The sequence below is a fragment of the Salarias fasciatus genome, chromosome 12, assembly GCF_902148845.1.
Source record: "Salarias fasciatus chromosome 12, fSalaFa1.1, whole genome shotgun sequence".
Lineage (NCBI taxonomy): Eukaryota > Metazoa > Chordata > Actinopteri > Blenniiformes > Blenniidae > Salarias > Salarias fasciatus.
Window position 1 is genome coordinate 30509856 of NC_043756.1, and position 21707 is coordinate 30531562.

The 21707-nt window shown below is 44.8% G+C and overlaps 3 protein-coding genes across 3 annotated transcripts; 1 reads left to right on the forward strand and 2 right to left on the reverse strand.

Moving 5' to 3' along the window:
- The first annotated feature begins 4192 nt into the window (after positions 1–4192).
- Positions 4193–7226, forward strand: LOC115397949 (ras-related protein Rab-27B-like). The gene is made up of 5 exons (XM_030104501.1): positions 4193–4347; positions 5329–5414; positions 5978–6081; positions 6229–6352; positions 7037–7226. The coding sequence occupies exons 1-5, from the start codon at positions 4195–4197 to the stop codon at positions 7224–7226; spliced, it is 657 nt and encodes a 218-aa protein (XP_029960361.1). The 5' UTR covers positions 4193–4194.
- Positions 7227–11451: 4225 nt separating this feature from the next.
- On the reverse strand, positions 11452–15886 carry LOC115397947 (sia-alpha-2,3-Gal-beta-1,4-GlcNAc-R:alpha 2,8-sialyltransferase-like). Its single transcript, XM_030104498.1, has 4 exons — positions 15639–15886; positions 13171–13293; positions 12265–12822; positions 11452–11787 (listed from the first exon to the last, which is right to left on the reverse strand). Exons 1-4 carry the CDS (start codon positions 15794–15796, stop codon positions 11505–11507), a joined length of 1122 nt encoding a protein of 373 aa, XP_029960358.1. The 5' UTR covers positions 15797–15886; the 3' UTR covers positions 11452–11504.
- Positions 15887–17675: 1789 nt separating this feature from the next.
- LOC115397948 (cyclin-G2-like) lies at positions 17676–21697 on the reverse strand. The gene is made up of 8 exons (XM_030104499.1): positions 21524–21697; positions 20863–20986; positions 20613–20750; positions 20244–20494; positions 20033–20111; positions 19854–19952; positions 19030–19232; positions 17676–18382 (listed from the first exon to the last, which is right to left on the reverse strand). Exons 2-8 carry the CDS (start codon positions 20983–20985, stop codon positions 18271–18273), a joined length of 1005 nt encoding a protein of 334 aa, XP_029960359.1. The 5' UTR covers position 20986; positions 21524–21697; the 3' UTR covers positions 17676–18270.
- Positions 21698–21707: the final 10 nt, after the last annotated feature.

Below are 21707 nucleotides of genomic sequence, written 5' to 3' on the forward strand. Positions count from 1 at the left end.
GTGGCCTGGATTGACCAGACAGCAACAAACACGGATAAAACACGTGTTCCACCAAGTCTGAGAGTGCATTCCTGCACAGAGACACTATTTCCTCATTTGTCCATCCAGCAGGATTAGTTTGGACTGAGCATTACCAGCATGTGTGTGATGCAGTGGTGTTGTGTGTGTGTGTGTGTGTGTGTGTGTGTGTGTGTGTGTGTGTGTTCTTGTATTTCTATCCTTGTTGGGGCCAAATGTCCCCACAAGGATAGCAAAACGTGGAACGACGTGCCTTGTGGGGACCTTTTTCCGGTCCTAAGTAGGAGAAACAGTGTTTTCTTGACCATGTTGTTGTTACTGAAAAAAGTAAAAGTGCAAAAACATTTCTTTAGGGTTAGGCTTTGTTGTGGTGTGGGTTAGGGTTAGGGTAAGGGTCAGGGTTAGGGGCTAGACATGAATGGGAGTCAATGGACGGTCCCCACAAGGATAGAAATACAAGACTGAGCGTGTGTGTGTGTGTGTGTGTGTGTGTGTGTCACACATGCTTGCCGTTCCCTTCGCAGCATGCAGGGGGCATATCAGATCACATTCCTGCAGAAACTGGCCCTGCTGCTCCCCTCCTCTGAGAGGGAGGTGTTCGATCTCAGGTCATGTGCAGGTAATCAGAATGTAGCACAGTTATCTTTGTTTAAGGTCAAAGGTTACACCGATAATGCATCTGATAAGTGACACTATCAAGATTGGTACAATAAGGTTTCTTCTCTTTAGAACTTTTATTTAAAAATCTCTCACAGATTTTTTATATTTTTTTGCAAAATTATTGTTGAATTGAACTAAGCTTATTTATTCTGAGAATAGGAGCAGCGAAAAAACAAACAGATGTATTTGTAGTAACTGCAGCCACGACTTGGATCTGCTCGTACACAAACCGGTGGAATGCCATCCCTCATCCGTGCGCGGAGGACTTATCGGAGCTCCGGCACGCAGCTTGTCCTCTCGGCTCTGCAGTCACAGCAGGGTCAGCCCAGGAGAGCTGCAGCTGCTCTTGCAGCCACATTGCCCCCTGCTGATTCATGGAAAAGTCCATATTTTTTTTTCCACACCTTCTCTGGTATCACAACGCTGGGTGAACCAGAAGCTGAACTCACTGCAGTTATTGAGCATCAATCTGCTCTGAAACGCCACTGAGGTGAAAGAATACACACAAGGATTTTTGCATTTTATGTTTGTGTCTGTGTAAGACTTATACCAGGTTGTTTTTTTTTTTCATTAAATTAACCTTCCCGTCATTGTCGTCGTCTCGTCGCCCAGCCCGGACTGTGTGATATTTCCGGAGCATTGGTCTTGGTGCATGTGAAGCAATGGCAGCGCTGCACCTCTGTGACGCTGAGTTTCCCCTTCCTGGAGATCCGCTTCTCCGTATTTCCTCCAATCCCGTTCATTCTTTTCCCCTCCAGTCACGGGGCAGTCGTCACTTCACAGATCATCCGTTCGGCCCGAACTCCTCGGATGCTGCACACAAAAAGCACCTCACCATAAAAAGCTCCTCCAGGCCTGCGGCACCATTACATGGGTCGAAATGGGAAGAAAAGTTAGTTGTTGGAGAAGAAGAGGCACTTCAAGCATCCTGCAGCTCGACAACGTGTGACCCCCACGACACAAATAGCCCTGTGTTGCACCGGTTGCCCCCAAATGTTCGAGCTCCTTCCAGAGGAAATCTAGAAGGAGCTAATATCTCCTGCTTACGTAAACTCTCTTCCCAGCCATTTCACAAACAAGCCCGTCTCTGATGCTGCCCACGGCTATAAAATCAAGTCTCCACAGACAGTTACACACTCCACAAGTTTTAAAGATGGAAATTAAAAAAAAAAAAAAAAAAAAGGCACCGAACAAATTGGATTTGGCTGTTAGAGGGACCACCGTGAATCATCAGTAGCCCACGGGCATGAGTGTAGCGCCTGGAGACCACGGCTCTGCTGAAGGGACTCTGTCTTCCTCTCGGTCTTCTGACCGTGAGCGTGCTGGAAATGTTTTCTGAGCTCTTCCAGACGTTCAGAGGGAGCTGAAGCTCATCCTGAAAACCCTCCAATCCAAGAAACCAGTCAGAGAGAATGATCTATGCCATCTTAGAGACACAGACTGACTGAAAGTGGAGTAAATAGCAAGAGACTCAGCTCTTACAGCCCTCTGGAGTCTGCAGATTCCTTTCTTCTCTCCCTGCAGCTACAGCAACATATTCTGTCTCTCAATTACACACTTATGTGAAAACATAGAAAACAAGAGTCAAGTTTTGCTCATAACGCTCATTTCTGCACTTATCAGCTGAGAAAACAACAACTGATTACCTTGAACTGCCTAACTTATGATCCCAAAGAGGTTTGTTCTGTTGAATAGGCATTATGGAGCTTTGTTAACAAAGACGTTTCCTATCTGTAGAATAACTACGAGCTTTAAGGAGCGTCGGTGCGCTCTTTTTACTATTACTGTGCCAGTAACTGTATTTCTGTAGGCGATCACGATGATGTACGGAAGCCTATCAGCGTCAAAAGGCATCACGTGCACGGATGTGTAACTGGACAGAAAGAGTTCACTAAAAATGTGATCATTCCGCAGAAACATTTGATAAACTGATCAATATACAGGTTAAATTTGCATGTATCTGTTAATTCCTCTTCCTATCCAATTAAACATCAGTCAAGAAGACCCAAACAGCCAAGGTTATCGGTTTCAATGGAAATATTTTATTTAAACATTTAAAAGGATTAAAAGGAAAAATAAAAGTCAAAGGCAGAAAACTCTGAGTCGTGGACACCATTCACATCAGACGACAGTTATTCAGCTGATGGATCAAATTCATCCAATGATCTACAGCCTTCAAAATGTTTGATCAAAAATGTAGCTAAATCTGTGATCCTCAGATTTTCCTGCAGCATTTTAAAACATCGGAGTTCCCCCTGCTGACTGACTGCTAGAGCCTTCAGGAAAAAAGACTTTTCTGTGATTTCTGCATCCACAGAATTCACAGATTGTAGGATTCCCGACTGTTGGATTGTGTCGATTGTGAGTTTGACACTGATGTTTGGTTAATCTGAGATATAATTCAAATTTAAGAGTTGGCATCACGTCGTTGGCTTTATGCTGTTTTCTTAAACTTTCAGCATTTAATGCTTGACGCAGGATTACGTCTCCTGACCCTCAGAGACTGAGGCCGTTCTGCTCCTGCTGGATGCTTTCCACTTAAATCCACCGCAATTTGTCGACTCAATCCAGCTTTTAAAGAGCCTCTGTTATTTTTTTTCCAACCCTCCAGAGAAACAGGAGGTTTGCAGGCTCGGCTCCGGCTGGATCTCTCAGGCCTGAAACTCCTCCCTGGATCACATGAAAGACGGGGGAACGGTCCAGCGCCCTCAGCATATCCCAGCGGTGGCTGCTGTGTTTGGTCCAGAGGAGAGGAGGCTGCTGGATGGACGCTGGGCCCATCTGTAGAAGAACTGGTGAGGTTTTTGAGTTTCTTTGCTGTGTCTGTGGATACTTTCATTAGGTCGGCGAAACAGTGTTGGACTGTTTGTATGTTGATCTTGAAAAGAAACTTGTCAGGTAAACAAAGTTTTCTCTGCAGTGTGGAGGCTGGATCATTCCGCCGTTCCTCCAGAGGATGATAACATCGATCATAGACATGTAGAATTATTCCATATTTCACGCCCACTCTGGGTAATAGTAGCAGAAAAGGTTTTGTTTGTTTTTGTTTTGTTTTTCTCTCTCTCTCACACACACACACACACACACATCTGACATGACCTGATATGATTTCCAGTGTATAACCACGCGTTGCAGTGACCCGGGCAGCTTCATGCAGTCAATAATAACAGTTCTGTCTTCCAGACAGAACATTTTTTTCACCCTGCAAAGTCAGAGAAGGCAGTGGGGAGGCATTTGACTGCTCATGTGGAAGCCAGCTCCAGTCATGTGCTAGTCTCCCTCTGATCAGCTCACAATGAGAGGGCCGTTATGACGTCCAGCTGAAAGCCTGCGTGGTGATGGTCCTGCAGGCTCAGGCTGGGGTGAAGGAATTTCACCTTTTCTTTTCAGGTTAACTCACCCCGTCCGTATTGAGCAAGAACCGACCATCCTGTGTCCACGTTCTGGTGGTTCATGAGAAGAGGAGGCGGATCAGCACCACTGTCGTCGGTCTGCGTGGCAGGTTGAGGCTGCAGGATGGCGGAATGGGACTACGACTACCTGATCAAGCTGCTGGCTCTGGGTGACTCCGGGGTGGGCAAGACCACCTTCCTCTACAGGTACACCGACAACAAGTTCAACCGCAAGTTCACGACCACCGTGGGCATCGACTTCAGGGAAAAGAGAGTGGTGAGTTACATCTGTCTTTGCTGTGACTTCGGCTTTACCTAATGAATTATACATGGAGTTTGCATGTTCTAAATGTGAGAGCAAGACGTTTCTCTGGGTTCTCCAGTTTGTTCCCACAATCTGAAAACATTAATTTGAGAGGAAACTGCAGTGTGAGATGTGAATGCGAGTGTGTGTGTGTGTGTGTGTGTGTGTCTGTGTTTGTCCTGTGATGGATCAGAGCTCTGTCCAGGGTGTGTCCTGCCTTCACCACATCGTCAGCTGGGAGGGAGGGGCTCCAGATGGACGTTCATGAGTTCCTCAGTGTTTCCTCTCAAAGCTCCAATGAGAGACAGAAATAACAGAAAGTCACATTGGTTGCAAAGAAAGTCTACATGATTAAAGCCTGATAGCAAAAATAGAAGTTAAATATAAGAAAACTAATACAATATATGACATTCAAGAGATGCACACTTTGATAAAAATGCATTGCTTCTTCCGTGTAATCTCATAATACTAACCTAATAGAACATGCAAACCACACATATAAAGTGCACAAAAAGCCCTTTTTTGCCACATTACTTTAATACAACTTTGCATTTAAACTCTGGAAATCAAACAAACAAAAGAAAAGAAATCCGAAGAAAAAGTCCCAAAAATGAGATTATCTCCATTAGGAAACATTTGAACTGCGACCCTAATTCAATGATCGCAGAGTCAAATGCTGACAAAAGACACACAGTTCAAGATATGAGACAAATTGGATGCATGAAGCGAACATCAAACAGTAAACTGCTGATTCCAACCAGAGCTGTTCTCATATGAAGTGATCAGTCCAGATATGCTCCATTATATCACCATCATCTGCTCAGTCATCTGCAAGCATTTACAGCCCTCTTTCACCTCATGTCATGAATTTTTATAGATGGAAACAACAATTTAAAAAAAAAATAAGAAATCTTCATTTGGGGTTGTGTCATTGAGCTGAGTGGATTTTTTCAGGTGTACACGGGGAAAGACGCTGATGGAGCCACTGAGAAGAACTTCAGAGTCCACCTTCAGCTTTGGGACACAGCAGGTCAAGAGAGGTGACCCGTTTGTTTGATGTCTGTGTTGACATTCTGATCGATCGATAGATAATGCAGCAGGATCACCTTTTCTGTGAGTTATGGTCCAAGCCATACCAGTCATAAACATTTCCAGTGTTGTCAAACAAAAAGGCGGGAAAAAATCAACAATTTGAAGTAAATGCTGTACACTGTTGTGTGAAAATATCATTGTTGTAATATTAGTATTGTTAGAAAAAGCCCGTTGGCCTGGTTGATGTCCAGTAGCAGCTAAATGTGCCATAGTTCCAAACTTTAAGCATTTCTGTGTCTCGTTTGAACTATTTTGATCCTTGACACTTACAGCTTTGTGAGGCTGGACTTTGGAGCTTCAAGCTAAATACAAACAAATGTTAATTTAGCTTTGGTGACCTTTGGCTTGCTACCAACCTCCAAGTACAGCTGAGGCTGATTTAGTTGTTTGTTTTTTGAGTCCAAACCACTCATTTTGACCACCATGGTTTTATAAATACACTTGGATTTGTTTTCTTGAGTCCTCCACACAGTGCTAACGCTAACGCCATCAGATATCTGCACATTTGCAGGTTTCGCAGCCTCACCACAGCCTTCTTCAGAGATGCCATGGGCTTCCTTCTAATGTTCGACCTGACCAACCAGCAGAGTTTCCTTAACGTGAGGAACTGGATGAGTATGTGTCACTCAGCCTTCTGCACCGCGTCACACCAGTGTGCTTTCCCCCTTTTTTAAGCTGCATCAAAAATATCCTTGACTAAATCTGAGTCCGAGCTCAGTGAATGCGTGTCATGGGTTTGAAGGACTTCCTGTGCCGTTTCAGGTCAGCTCCAGGCCAACGCGTACTGCGACAGCCCGGATGTGGTCCTGGTGGGCACCAAGGCGGACCTCAGGGACCTGAGGGATGTTCACGCCAGGCAGGCCAGAGATCTGGCAGACAGATACGGGTGAGGCGTCACATACGGACACGGCACATGAACCAGGCGCTCTCTCTGTTTTCCCGGGACTGAACTGGTTCTGCTGCAGCAGCGGATATGAGCGCCGTCAGTTCCTGCCAGAGGCCCTTCCTCACTTTCTCCTCCTGCAGTCCAAACACATGCAGCGTGGCTCCCTGACCCTTTTGTCAGATATTTCATTATTTCCTGAGTGAATGAAAGATCTAAGTCACCTGCATGTCTTCCATGTACCACCAGTTCACCACTAGATGGTGCCATTTCACTTTCCTCACCTGGAGCAGGTGATGAAAACCATTTAAGTTTAGTTCATCCTGTTAACATATTTAAAATTCAGTGTATTTATACATGTCATCAAAAGGAATATTTTTTTAGGCGTCTATCCTCCAACATAACATCTGACTTTAAAATACCGGCTGGGACTTTCTGTGTGGAGTTTGAATGTTCTTCCTGTGCATGCCGGATTTCCTCTGGGTTCTCCGGTTTCCTCCTACAGTCCAAAAACATGCATATGAGGTCAACTGTTGACCCTAAACTGGCCCGAGGTGTGAATGTGAGTGTGTGTGGTTGTCTGTCTCAATATAAAACGCTGTAAACTGGAAGGAAATGATTCAAATTGAACGTGAAAATGAATTCTCTTGTTCTTTGTTTTTCTCTCCATTTCGTCACTCCCCTCAGCATCCCATACTTTGAGACGAGTGCCATGACGGGCGTGGACGTGGACCGGGCGGTGACCACGCTGCTGGGGCTGGTGATGAAGAGGATGGAGCAGAGCACGTACGGCGGCCACGGGTCCGAACCCAACGGGAGCGTGACCGCCAGTCAGGAGGTGGAGGAGGCCCAGGTCAGGAGGAGGTGTGCCTGCTGACCGGACCGGCGAGCAGCAGCAGCAGCTTTTCCTTCGTCTGCATCGTGTAACACCTGCTGTGTGTTTTCAACGCTGAACAAGCACGTCTGTCCCCCGTCAAACTGATGAAGAGATGGTCTGGAGAGGAGAGCAGCTGTGGGGTTTTTATAGCAGCGGTGGTGTTACTTCATAATGTTATTTATTCACAGTCTGTACATTGTTATATGACAGGCACAAAGACTTTAAACTTTAAATAATAAACTTCCTATTTCCACTCATGACACTTTAGAAATACTCAAACATGTAAGCAACTTTGAAACAGGTTAATAAATGATTAGAGATTAAATTATACTCACTTGTATGATTAAATACACAGATATGGTGTAAAGAAGGACAAGTTAACTACAAATTAGCTCACACTGATAGGGAGTTTTTAATATTTAGCAGATTATCAACGTGACCTTGCAATGAGTTCTGAGTCCTCTCCCATGCCTGGAGCTTCCTCTGTGGAGTTTGGATGGGCTGGATCAGGTTACCTTCATACAGGCTTCATCTTGTGACTGTGTGTTATAGCTTAAACACAAACCGATGACAGCTGGAGGGATATTTGGTGTGCCATGTATGAGTCATCATGTTGAAAGCTGAAGAGCTCTCTAAGGTCTAAGCTAACTATTATGAGCAGATCTTTTAATCATTTTTTTATTCTTTATTCCAAAAAAGTGGCGCTCAACGAGCCTCAACAACAGCACGTCTGTGAGCAGCATGTCAAACAGGACGTGAAGTAAAGCACCTCGGACTGACTGAGGAACCACAACAGTTTGCATCTGGTTCAATTATCTTTCCAACAGATTGAAGAAAGCTCGAAGACATTCTCGAGGATTCCAGAGAATGGAGAGCTTTCTGAATCTAAGTGTTGAAGAAAACCATCACATCAGGCAAATATGCCTTATCAGAGAAAAATACCATTTTTATTGGACACGTTGAGGCATTGATGGAATATGCAGGCACATACTGTGTGTGTATATATATGTATATATATATATATATATATATATATATATATATATATATATATATATATATATATATATATATATATAATGATGTGGAATCGAAACACATTGAAGACATGGCTTTTTAGAAGGATGCCTTGCTTCTGTTCTGTTTCGCGCTGTTTCCGTAAAAGATTCATGACTTTTATATGACGTGTACATAAGCAGCCAAGCTTTTTTATGCTTTATGGAACAAAGTTGCCATGCAGATCGAACACAAGTACAAGTGTGTTAAAGGGTTGTTGGAACGAATCATGTACAGGGCTGGATTTGGATTAAAGACGTTTGATGTTTCCGCTTGTCACCGGTCTGGTCGCTCCAACACACTGCTGATCACGAGAAGCCCTGCTGCTGCTCCCACAGTCCTTGTCAGCGTCGTGATCTTTTACACACATTCTAAACATTGATTCTGAACATTAAGAGAAAGTTTTTGTTCAAGAAATAAATGTCCAGCGTACATTTCAGAGCCAGTGGATATTTGAGACGTTTCAGTCGAAAAGAAGACATTCATGGAGTCACAAATAAAATTCACCACAGAAACTGATATCCAACATCGAAATTCAACATCACAAAGGGATTCCTTTAACAGCATACCTGATATTAATCATTGAACAGATTCCAAAACCCCAAATTAACCTCTATAATGTCTGCTTTGAACACCTGGTCTTTGGTGCACCTACGAAAAGGGACTACAGAAAATATTTCTACATATCTATGACATCAGTTATATAGCCTAAAAATTTATATTTTCAACACTTTATCAACAAATACGTTTTCATGGAGTGATTGTATTGCGATTTAAAGACAGGACAGACAAAGCTGATAACCATGTAATTTAGTCTAAAGACACACAGATGCAAAACAGTGTGTGTGTGTGTGAGGCGGGACGGCAGACCAATGACGGCCACGCTGACTCTGAAATAGAACAACACCAAAAAAAACCCACTTGTGTATGAGTGTGAATGACTGCATTGATCTGTGTGTTAAACCTCAGCTAAGCCCCAATTTCCAACAGGGAGCACATGTTGCAGAGTCATGAGATGGTCATGTGGTCAGCTTATCCGTCATCCTAAGCCCCGTGTCTACGAGTCCGCTCCGCCACAAGAACCCAAGATTATCTACAGGTATAAAAAAATAAAGCTTGTTGATTCTAACTTTGTCTGTAGAGGTTTGGTCCCACGTGTTATATAGCAGTAGGGTTGTTATTCAGCCTTCAAACAGCTCTCATATAAAGGTGTTGATGATATTCTTAAGGAATACACCATCAGGAATACAAACAATAGCAAAGAACTGAATTTTTACCCCCAAAACAATTTTCAAAAAGGTTGTATAAAACTAGCCTAGAAGATTTGTTAGTGCCTCACATGCAATGTCATTTTTATGGACCATGCTGTTTATACAAGATGCAGTAATTCATTCATTCATTTCTCCAGTTATCTCACAAACACGGAAACCGATGGTTACGCGGAGAATCTACACGCTCAGTTCCGTTAATGAAAGCTCTACAATAAACGCATTCTCTTCAGTATTGTTCTTTGAATTCGTGGTAAACCTCAAGATTGGTTGCTCATCAAAGACAGTCTGTCTCAAATTTAGTATTTCCTGATTTTTCTGGCCACGCTAGCACCACAGATTTAGGTCACAGGCTATGTAAGAAACGTCGGCTTTGCTCGCTGTGATTAACTTCAGCTATTTGGAAAAGTATTTTGGTGGAGATTCAGTAACTGAAACGGACTTTCTCACAAATGCTACACGTTAAATATTTATACATAAATACTGTGTTTTAATGTTTTTGGTTGTGAAATATTGACATCAACTGCTGTTTGTGTGGTTTTGCTCTGAAAATGTGAACTACTCTTTCACAAAAATACTAGCCCAGGCCGAATACTGCGCTTAAACCAATAAATCAGCTCGAAATTTAAGCCAAAGTAAATATGACTGATCAAATCCTGACATTTGGAAGTGTTGCTAAAGCAATTTTGTTTCAAAAATGTGAAGTTTTCAGTTTGAAAAAAACAAAAAAACTGTTAGCTTAGAAATTTGGTTCGCATAAAGACTGTAAACAGGGGAAAAGGTAGCCTGGTTCTCTCTAAAGATAAACTGTCAAAAATGCAACAATAACTAACATTTGATGTGTTTTACTTCTCGGCTCTGTAGAAAAAGTGACTGTTATAGAAAGAGGATAGTGCAACTTGTTACTTCTGTGGCTACATCAGTGTGTCCCAGATCTTGGGTTTGAAACTACATTTTAGCAACGATTCATTAAAACTTCTCAGAAACACTGAGGCGATGCAGCTTTGGCCGAGCCTGCCTGTCCTGGGTGTCGCGACTGCTGTCACAGAATCCTCAAAGCAAAAGATCTGTGAATCCAATGCTGCCGCTCGTGTGGCTACGTGCCGGTCGTATTGTCGGATGATATTTGAAACGGGGGATATTCTCGGAACCGAGGCCGACGCCACTCTGTGTGTTTCTGTACTGCACTGACGGCGTGTCGCCCCTCATCTGCGTCTGACTTTATGGCTTCTTGTTGGAATGTTGATTAGAATTCCCAAACATTTGAAGAATCTTCACAAAATTTGAAGTGGACAGTCACACTGTCAACCGAGAATAAAAGAGACACACACACACACACACACACACGCACACACGCACACACACACACACACGCTTAGTGTACAGTCTTGTAAACGAATACCATTTTCCAGAGTAGTGCAGACTGTCTGACACCTCGTGAGGGAAAAAGGCCTGAAAACAGGAACTGCACCTCTCTTGAGGCATTGAATCTGATTACAAAAACACACTGATCTAACTCCTTCCCTGAGATTAGGCAGTGATTTCAGTGTACAGAATCATTCCACTATCGCAAAGGTGATTGATCGATCTGTGATAAGCAGAACTGGAAGATTAAAATATTATTGTTTCCTCGTCTGAAAAAAATCCTGCAGACTCCAGCTGAAATAAGCGTTTTGTTCCGTTTGAAACGTGTAGCCACAGCCAACACCCATGCAAAGGAGAGGAATGGAAGCAACTGAGCAGCGTGGATGCTCCGGACGCAGTACTGAACACGTGTCAGATGAACCACAACGCCGCGAGCCTGACATCTTCATGTGGCGTTACCAGTACGGTGTGAGGGTTTTTGCAGAATGGTAACAAATTGCTTTTAACACTTATCATGCTTATTGTGTGTGTGTGAGTCACAACAGAAGTGTGGAGTGAGGTGATGGATGGAATCCCGACGGCCGGGTGCCTAGGAGCAGTGCGTGAGGCTGAGCTTGGTCACGCCGTCCCGGTGCAGCTTGTACAGCAGCTTGAACTCGCTGGGCAGCTGGTGGGTTTCCTGCCACTTGGTGGTGAATTTGGTCCCCTTCTTGTCGTAGTAGTGGTAAGGCAGCTCCTTGCCTGTGTTGGGGTCCCAGCCGAAGGGCCAGAAGCCGTAGAGGTGGATCTCGTCGCACATGGCGTAGGCCAGCGTGTACATGAGGATCCCGGTGCTGAGACGCTTGGGAGCAAGGTTCTTCGTCTTCCAGTATCTGACGAAACAAATGATGGATGACCTGGTCAGGAATCGAAAATAACTGACTAATACCTGTTTAGTACCAAAGCCTCACAATAATATTACTTCCTACTCAAATCCAGGGAGTATGTAAACTTTAAAAGAAGCAAAAACAACTGACTGCTCGAGTCCCCTGAAACATCTCAGATACATATAAAGCCCGTGCTCTGCTAGACCTGACACTGCAGAGCTCCTCAGAGTCTATGATCCCAGCTACAACAATAAATAAGGAAGCCAACTCACACCTGCAACTGTTTTGAATTCAGAAACTCTGGGATTTTTGCTGACAAGTGAAACAGTAGCGGCTGTCCTCTCCAGGAGGCTGAGTGTGTCTGAATATCAGAGTTAAAACCAAGGCTATCCCTCAATAACAAGGTTCAGGCTCTTCTTGAAATATGTGACTCGGAGAACGAGGAAGCACGGGAAAACCTGAGAGGAGGGAGTCGGCTCTTACTTGTTGACGTCGTGCATGATGTTCCCGGGCCAGGCCAGCTCCACCTTCAACTGACCCTTGTGCTCCACAAAGAAGTCCACCAGGGTCCGGGTGACGGTGGCTGAGGTATGAAGGAAGAAAGCGGGGATCCACAGGATGGCCCCCTCCAGCTTCTTCAGGTTGAGGAAGAAGTTGTTCCTGTCTTGAATGGTCAGCAGGTTGTTGTAGTACCTCTCCAGGATGCTGGGGTTGAAGGTGGTCAGGTTGGTCTTCCTGCCCACGTCCTTGGAGTAGACCTCCGTCGGGGCGAAGTTGCAGCGGAAGACGAAGTCGGCCTGGTCGATCTCCGGGCCGCAGTGGCTGCCCGTCAGGATGCCGCTGTTCCCCACCACGGCGCACATGCTGTAGTGCTTGTTGCGGATGGGGGACGTCTCTGGGAGCAGCGACTTGAAGTTGTTGCTGATGGAGAAGACATACTTGTGGCTGGAGTAGTCGAAGTGCATCAGCTGGCCAACGCGAACGCTGTTCTTTGTGAGGGAGAAGTTGTTGGGAATGTCAATGTAGCTGAAGATATCTTTCCTGAGAAAAGAAAAACGCATCAACAAGTGTATTTTCAGAAGAGCAATGCATCGTTTAAACATGTTTTCTAACAACATCCAAAAATCAAATATCTCAAAAAGTACCAATTTCACATCTGCCTCAAATGATTAAAATGTGATTCAGCCACAAGACAAGGTTCATTATGACGGACAAAAACTTACAAGCCCTTTAAACGCCATCATCTGCCAGACAGAAGACTATTCTAGACTGTCTGGGCAGTTTTTACCCAAACAACTAACAGCTGATTCCTGCTCGGACATGCCCTGTGCGCGATCAAACGCGTAGAAATGAAATGTTTTCAAAAGAGAGCAGAAAGTGAGAGGCTACCTCTGCTGGTAAAACGCCGTCTTGTTGAACTTCCATTTGGATGGTTTTCCTTGCAGCTCCTCATTCAGGGCGCTAGTTAAGGGGATAAAAGATGGGTCCAGGAAGTTCATGGCAAACTGCGACCTAAAAACACACCAAAAAAATAACAAGATGAATTATCACATGGAAGAGACGGGTCTCTCAGGTCCCGGCCTGTTTCCTCCTTTTTCACCTTGTTTGCTGCCTCAGGCATCTCTTTCTTTTTATAGTGAAACGTGCCAAAGGCAAACTGCAGTGTCTCCAGCTTTGAATATTTCAATGACCTGAAAACTGATCATATGTCACCATTTTAGTCATTTGATGAAAAAAAACCTGTAGTTATTTTTCTTTAAGCTTGAACACATTTAAAGGTTAACTTGTACCAATTGTCTGCGTACAGTTCATAAAGATATCAGCATATTGATTTAATCAGTATTTAATCATTGGATAACAGGGTTTTTCAAAGATTGCCTGCAGTGGTTTTGTATATTCACAGCTTATAAATATTTCATTAGGAAATGGTTGAACAGTTCGTTCACTACAGGTTCACTAAACGACTGAAGTGCTTTTATGAAGGAAATGTCATTTTTAAACGCTGCTATTAACATGAAATGCAAATGAAACCAAAATGTCTAATTTTATCAGACTAACATGTCCAGAAAGATCAATGAAGCTGGTGTGAAATTACAGGCCTTCAGTGCAGTTTGGTGACATTCTGAGTTCTCTGGCAAGAGGGGTTTTTTTTCTGATGTTTTCAAGGTGAGGCCTTAAACAGGTCCAAGTGAATAACTGAGACAAATAGCAGCATAAATTATCTTCATATGATCAGAAAATATACATTTTCCCATCGATTCTGAGCTCACACTTTTCAGACCCCATAAACTGAGCAGAGGAAGGACATGCAGATGAACGCAGTGGTTAAAGCAGAACACCTGAGAGATTCTACTTCCAGTTTTACTCTTATATTCAGTTGTTGTTTCGAGACCTTTCACTGTAATGACTATCTATGTCTCACTGCTTCTAATAACTGTGGAAAACACTCACATGCACTCTGTTGTTGAAATGTTCAAACTGAGCACAACTGTTGTAGCTGCTCAGTTTATTTCTCATCAAATCTGTTAAAATCAGTAACATCTCTCTCACACACACACACACACACACACACACACACACACACTTGCACCACCATCTTTGCTGGGTTTTCCCGTTGCATTCCGTCGTGCTTTAACCTGAGCCCTGAGTTCCTAACCTTCACCCAAAAGTAACCTCAGGCTTAAAACCACATGTTTATCATCAAACAGAGGAGAATCACGGTGGAGCCCTGCGTGCAGCATCCCACAGGGCAGAGCAACAACAGGGTGCTCCAAGTGTGAGGGCTGCACACACACACACACACACACACACACACACACACACACACACACACACACACACACACACACACACACACACACAGTCATGTTGAGCAATGTATTCATTATTCCACTTATTTCCTACAACAGTACATCTGAGATCAGAACATGTAAAGTCCAAACCCTGCATGTGTGTGTAAGTGGAGCAGGGCGGGCAGGAGGTGGTCCAATGAGTGAAATTCACTGAATGTACTCGCTCAGGCTGAGAGGATTTCATTCGAACATAAAACACATTATTTGGACTTCAGGACATATTTGGCCACACCGGTTATTTACTGAATTCAGATACTTTAATCCACTTTGCCACAAGTGTGTAAAATCATGCACACAGTGCTGTGCTTCAAACTCTGCACATTTTGAGGAAGGTGCTGTTGTACTTCAAATGAGTCTTTGAAGGAACTGGCTCTAGAATATGTAAGTGCATGAACCTCCAGCCCTGAGGTCAGCTGACCAGATGATCCTGGACGTTCCTCCATCCCTCATGAAAACCAGAGATCCAGTCTCTGCAGTCGTGGTTCCCGCTTCGCTGTTTTAATTTGTTTGTTTCTTATTTTTTTATTGCACTGTAAAGCACTTCGGCTGGCCATAAGCCTCTTATTTAAAGGTTCTGCACGAGTAAAGTTGTCATTGACGTAACATGAGTGTGTCTGCAGTCCAAAACAAAAGCCTGTGATGATGATGCTCAAACTCCTCTGGCCTGCAGAGAGCTGACCTCAGCCCCGTCCAGCACCAGAGATCAACTGCCAGCAAGGCCTTCTCATCCAACACCAGTGATCCACAAAACCATTGGAAAGCTGTTACAGCTGCAGGGAGGCCATCTCCATTCAAAGTGTCAGTGCATACAGACAGCATCGAGCTGGAGTCTCAGCCTGGACCCGCAGCGTCTGGAGGCTGAGGGCCACATCAGCACTCCGGACAGTTCACCGCCGGACTGACAGGCGGAGCGATGCGCACGGCTCGCGCGCACCAGGCCCACTCGCGTGTGTTTGTGTGTTGACGCCCACCCTCCCCGCGCGTCTCATCAGGATCAATACTCACCGAAAGCCCGCGTGAAACATGATCCTCGGGCCTCCCATGTAATATTTGGAGGAGGAGAAGAGGCTGTCTTTTCTCAGGGAGACGTAGCTGATGAGCGACAGGATGAGCACGGCCACGCACAGGATCACCAGACCCAGGGCCTTGGCGATGCGGACCATCTTGGGCGCCTTCTCATTCCCTGCGCGTGTCTGCGGCGAGGCGTTGGCCCGGGCTGTGGTCGCTGCTGCTGCTGCTGCTGCCGCCGCCGGGGGCTGACACCGGCACGCGCACGCGCACGCACACGCCACAAGCACTCTCACTGATGCACATCCGCTCACGCGCTCGCGTGAAATGGTCGGCCGGTGGTCGTGGGCTGCGCGCGGAGGACGCCTCGGCTCTCATTCCTCCGCTGCCCCGCCGCTCGCGCCTCCTCCTCCTCCTCCTCCTCCCCGCTGCGCTCCGCAGGGCCGCCGCTCCGATCCAATCCGATCCAGTCCGATCCAATCCGATCCAATCCGATCCAGTCCGATCCAATCCGATCCGGTCCGGGAGATGGAGCAGGAAGGCGTGTGAACGCAGCCAGGCGCATGCACGACGAGCCCCGATCACCAACCAGCAGCAGCACCAGCAGCACCAGCTGCAGCGGTGGAGTCTGAGAGCATCCCACACCGCCCCCCTCACACACACACACACACACACACACACACACACACACACACACACACACACACACACACACACACACACACACACACACACACCTCCCTGCAGCTCTCTGCACAAAGGAGAGCCTGTCCCTGAATGAGAGAGAGGAGGGGGGATTACAGGAGACCTGTGATGTTTTAATCTCTGCTTTCAAACAACAGCTCCTGATGGGCGTCTGCAAATCTACAAATCTGAGGTGTTTCACATTTAGTTGGGAAAAAAGAAGTCCATCTGATGATATTTCTACTCACAGGGACACAGCTGATAAAACCAGCATGCACCTGCAGGAACACAACCCCCCTTCGCTCTTCTAATCCCTGTGGGAAGGACAAACACCCTGGAAAAATCAGCACAGTGAGAATATACACAGATCAAGTTTCTGTGCGGAGTTTGCATGTTCTTCCTGGTGTTGGGGCGGGGGGGGGGGGGGGGGGGGGGGGGGGGGGGGGGGGGGGGGTGTTTCTCTGACTGTCAATACAAGCTTAAATATGCAAAATGACTTCAGAAAGAAATTTAAAGTCAATCGGTTTCAGGTTTATTTGGAATGACCCACTTCATCAAAGCTGAGTTTTGATCGTCTGAAACATGAGAGGAGTCCGCAGCTTCTTCGGAACTGAAGTGGATTGAATAAACCTCTGTGAATGTGGCGTCCTGCAGTTCGCACTGCATCCATGAAGCTCATGACAAGGTTCAAAGTAACAATAGAAAATTCAAGGAACCTGAACAGTCCCTGGAACACAGTAGATATATGAACATAAAGTCAGAGGGAGAGAAAATTCACATCTTTAAAGCCATCTCCAACCAGGAAACACACTGCAGGTCCCCAGTCCACCAAAGGCTAATGCATCAAGACACACGGTCAAAATATTTATATTGACCTAAAAAATGTAGATTTATCTACCCTGAAGGTGTTTGGATTGTGGAAAGAAGCAAAAGTACCAAGAAAACCTTTTGGTGTCCGTGTTCCCACTCTGCATATCTTTACATGTATATATGGTAGCTGGGGAGGCAGCCCATGGAGGACATACGGCTTTTAAACTACTCAAGCGAACCAGAAAAATCAAGTATTTGAACTTGGGCCTGATAGATAAACATCTATTATTCATACTGCTGCCTTCTTTTAGCACAGCTCCTCCAGTTTTCAATTTACTGAAAAAAAAGCAAATAAAAAAAACTCATAAGATATTTAGAATACAAGCAAGTGACCCGAAAGTGGTAAATAAAAAGGTTTTTTTTTTTTTATTTGGAGGGTTTTTTGGACCATCCAAGATATTTCACATTATATCCAGACAATAAACATTATGTAGTTTTCACAAAACCTTTTTTTCTTATTTTTTTTACATGTTATGTACATTTTTTCTGATTTTGTCTTCATACAGGAAGCTTAACTCAGTAAACAAAAACGATACGCGTTCATGGTAACATATTTAAACATATCCATGCATATAGTCACTTCTTTCCCACACCACAACGTGAAATGGTTTGTCAAGTTAGAACGGGCCGTCTGTACATACAATAACATTTGCAGACAACTGTTCATAATTATCAAAAGGGTTGTAAAAGTCAAAAGACTGAGGATGTTAACATGTTAGCTGGCATTTAACAGTTGAGTGTTACGTTCTTCCTTGTGCTTTGCTGTGCTTCCTGGAATGTGTCGAGCTCAGACACAAACAAACACAAAGGGAACGTCCCAGAAACAGACATTCAGATGTATTGCCATCAAGCTGCCAAAATATTGCGAGTTTTTTTTTTTCTTTTTTCCGAGTTTTGCATCATTACGATATGTTTGCTTTAACATCAGACCAAACAGACGTTTGAAGTAAATCAACACAGGCACTTAATGATCGAAACCCGCATACTTTACAAGACACGACACACACGGGTCAAACACACAGATGTGGCCCGGAGAGCACTCAGGACGTGTGTGAGGCCGGCGCACGGCAACGTGTCACTTCCTGCCGCTGAGGAAGGCGCGGGGGAAGAAGGCTCCCTCGCCATCGCTTCCCGGCGAGCCACACGGACTGTCCTCTCCGCTGCTCAGGTCCTCACAGGAGTCCTCACTGCAAGACAAGAGGAGACAACAACAATGTCATTCATCTGGAGGGCGAGGGCGGGGGCGGGGGCGGGGCCCGGGCCCGTCCTGGACAGCAGGGCCGTCAGAGACCATCAGCCACACACACTCATGCACTCTACGAACGTTTGGCCTCATTAACCTGATTTTTAGTAAGTATCTGAAAACTCACAGCGGTGGTCTAATGTCGCAGCTCGTTGGTGTCGAATTCCCTGAGTATAGGAAGACTAATATGTGTTTGGTTTCTAAGGAGCTTGCAGCTTACTGCTCCGCAGAATGCAGGGTAGGCAGTAATATTTAGAAACACTCTCGCAGCTCCTCGCGTTGGTTGTCAAAGCACTTTTTGGCTCCAGTCCAAGATTATTTCATAACATTGTAGAAAAAAAAAAACAGATGGAATGAAGTTTTTTGGGGATTTGTCCTGCTTTTTGTGGCAGTTTTGCTGGATGACTGAGCGAGTGCAGTACATTACATGAACCACATCCAACCCTAACACGCAAAACACTTGACAGTAGTGTGTGTGGGGATTATTATGATAAATTATGATCCTGTTGATATTGATAACTGTCTGTTTAACTCTTCCTTCAGAAACGGCTGATTCAGTGAGATGAAGAGAAAAATAACTGCACTATTAACCTCTCGCTCTCGTCCCAGCTCCTCTCTGGAATAGTTGGCAGACCGGGTACGCTGAAGTGGCAGGCCTGGAGATTCTGCGCCGTTCTCCTGGACACGATCCAAACCAGCTTTTTGTTGTCCGGTTTGTTACATTCGCTGGAGCGGTACTCAGACATGCACTTGGCCACAAGCTCCTTCCAGTGGAGCAGCTCGCTGTCGCCGATCTGTAAAGGAGACGAGTGAGAAGGCTGCAGGCACTAATAGCTTTCAAATACTTTTCGCCTCGAGTCGAGTCTTGTTTGTTTTCTCGGCACACACTGTAAGTGTATCTGTCAAGCAGCCACATCCGTCAAGCCAGGTCGTACATTTACAACATATTTCACTCCGAAGTGTGTTGCTACAATAGTGAGAGAAATAATTAAATATATAAACTCTCAGCCTTTCATGTTTGTCCAAATGGGACGGGTAAAGAAAATCAGACGACTTAAAACAGGAACATGTTTGGATACGTGGCTCAGAAAGGTTGATAAGAGGTTTTTTTTTTTCACAATTAAAAAAACAACAAATATCCTAATGAATAGAATTATTACTCCTTATTGCTATTTGTTCTATTCATGTTCCAAATGAACAGATAAACAGATGTAGATGGGAATTAACCCTTTAGAAAAAAGCTCTAAACCAATGCAGACATTATAATAACATCAAAATCCAAGTAAATTATGAGACGTGTTGTTTTTAACCTGTTTTCTATACGCAGTGCCTGAGTACAAACACAACAACCCTGTTTATGCAAATAACTGACAAGGAAACATCCCTTCACTTGTCAAACCCGCCACACTTTGTACCTTCAGAAGTCTTTGGAATTGTGCGACAATCTTCAACAGCTTGACTGACTGGAGGGCGTCAAACTCCTGGGCAATGAGGGACAGCGCCAACACAGAGGGCTGAAAACAGAGCAGAGTTCTCAGTCAGACTGGACACTTGAAAACAACGGCTGTAAAGATCACCTGAGAACAATCCTTACTTTTGCTTTAGAGAAAACAAGCCGACATAAGCAGGCTTTTAGCTGGGCTTCCAGTCTCCCAATGCTTGGGATCTCCTCCCTTAAAATATAGAGGGAATCCTAATGTGATCCGCCAGCACAAACGGAAGCAGAGTCTATTTGACCGGCCCCAGTCAAACCGGAGCATTAAACACAAGAAACAGCAACAAGTCAAACAAAACAGGCCGCTCACCTTGCAGCAGAGAGGCATGTAAAGGCTGCGTAGTAGAGGCGAAGCAAGGTTAAGGCCGTCACGGCTTCGGGGTCCACGCACAGTTTCTCAGAAATGATCTTCTCCATGCGGCACAGGTCTGACACAGTGAACTTGCTTTGGCTGATGCGAATGAGTTCATGGGTAGGTGAGACATTATTCTCTTCCTCAACCATTTTGGCAGCGATGTGGAAACAGCAGACACCGATGCAGGGTAAGTGCTTGGGCTGCACCTACCACAACAACAGCAGGACGAGCGAGTCAACACACTGGGATTAAAGGTCAAACACTGACAGACAAGTGACACCCGGCACGGTTGGGTCAACAAAACATCACAGGTGAGATTCTTACCTTCATAATGGCAAGAAATCTATCAAGCAAATTGACAGCTTGAACGAAGGTTTGGGTGCTGTAGCCGAAGAAGCTGGTCAGGCTCCACAGCTCTTCCACTCTGGTGTCCCTGCATTTTGCAGATACTCCGGTGTGATTCTAAAAATAACATAAACATTATTATCTATCAACAAGACATCTCTGGAAGCAGTGCCTATCTTTAGCCGGTCCATATTAAAGTCAAAACTGTAAAAGTAGGTTAGTGGGCTACCTCTGTGGAAGAAGCCTCCATCAGCTTCAGGCCTGCTTCTCTTGGAAGAAAGTTGCCCTCTTTCGCGCAACATGTCTTCAGCTCTCTCAAAAGCAAGCTGTCCACCCCCTGGAGATCCCTCATCCTGGAAAAAAACATATTTCAATTTGTCTGCATTGACAGCAGTCTGGAAAATCAGCAGAGCAGGAATGTTTTGTCTGGTGTGAGGAGAAGAAGAGGGTCTAAGCCTGTCTATTAAACCACACCTACAAGGTGTCAGGTGTCACTCTGAGAACATCTCCCCACTTCACAGAAATCCCACTGCTCTGTGATCAACACTACTGTTGAGGCATTGTAATCTAATTGAAGAGATATATTAAATGCGAAAACATGCAGGGTAAAGAAAATACATCATAAATGAGTAAAAGTGGATGTTGACAATCTCAGATAAACGCCCACCAAAAACCACAGAAAGTAGGTCATTCTGGAGAATCCATAATACAACCCCGTATGACACGTTTTCAGAAAACGTCAAGCAGGAACAATAAGGCACAAAACATTTTGTGTTCCTGATATCTGTGATTTAGTAAAAATAAATCTGTAAACATAGCAAAGATTCAAACATACACACACACACACAGATAGCCTAAGTGGTGGCTAACTTCGGCTAGCGTCGTCTTACCTCGTCCAGAAGCCGCCAATGTGCAGGATAATAAAAACTCTGAGAATTAATTAATCGTTGCTGCTTTTCACGTTTCCATTTTTTTGAGGAAAGCAGCAGCTAGCGTTGAAAATCCAACCTTTGCTCTCCGCTGAAAGGCGGTGACCCGCCCTGAATAAACAAGCTGTGGCTCGGCCGCTGTAGA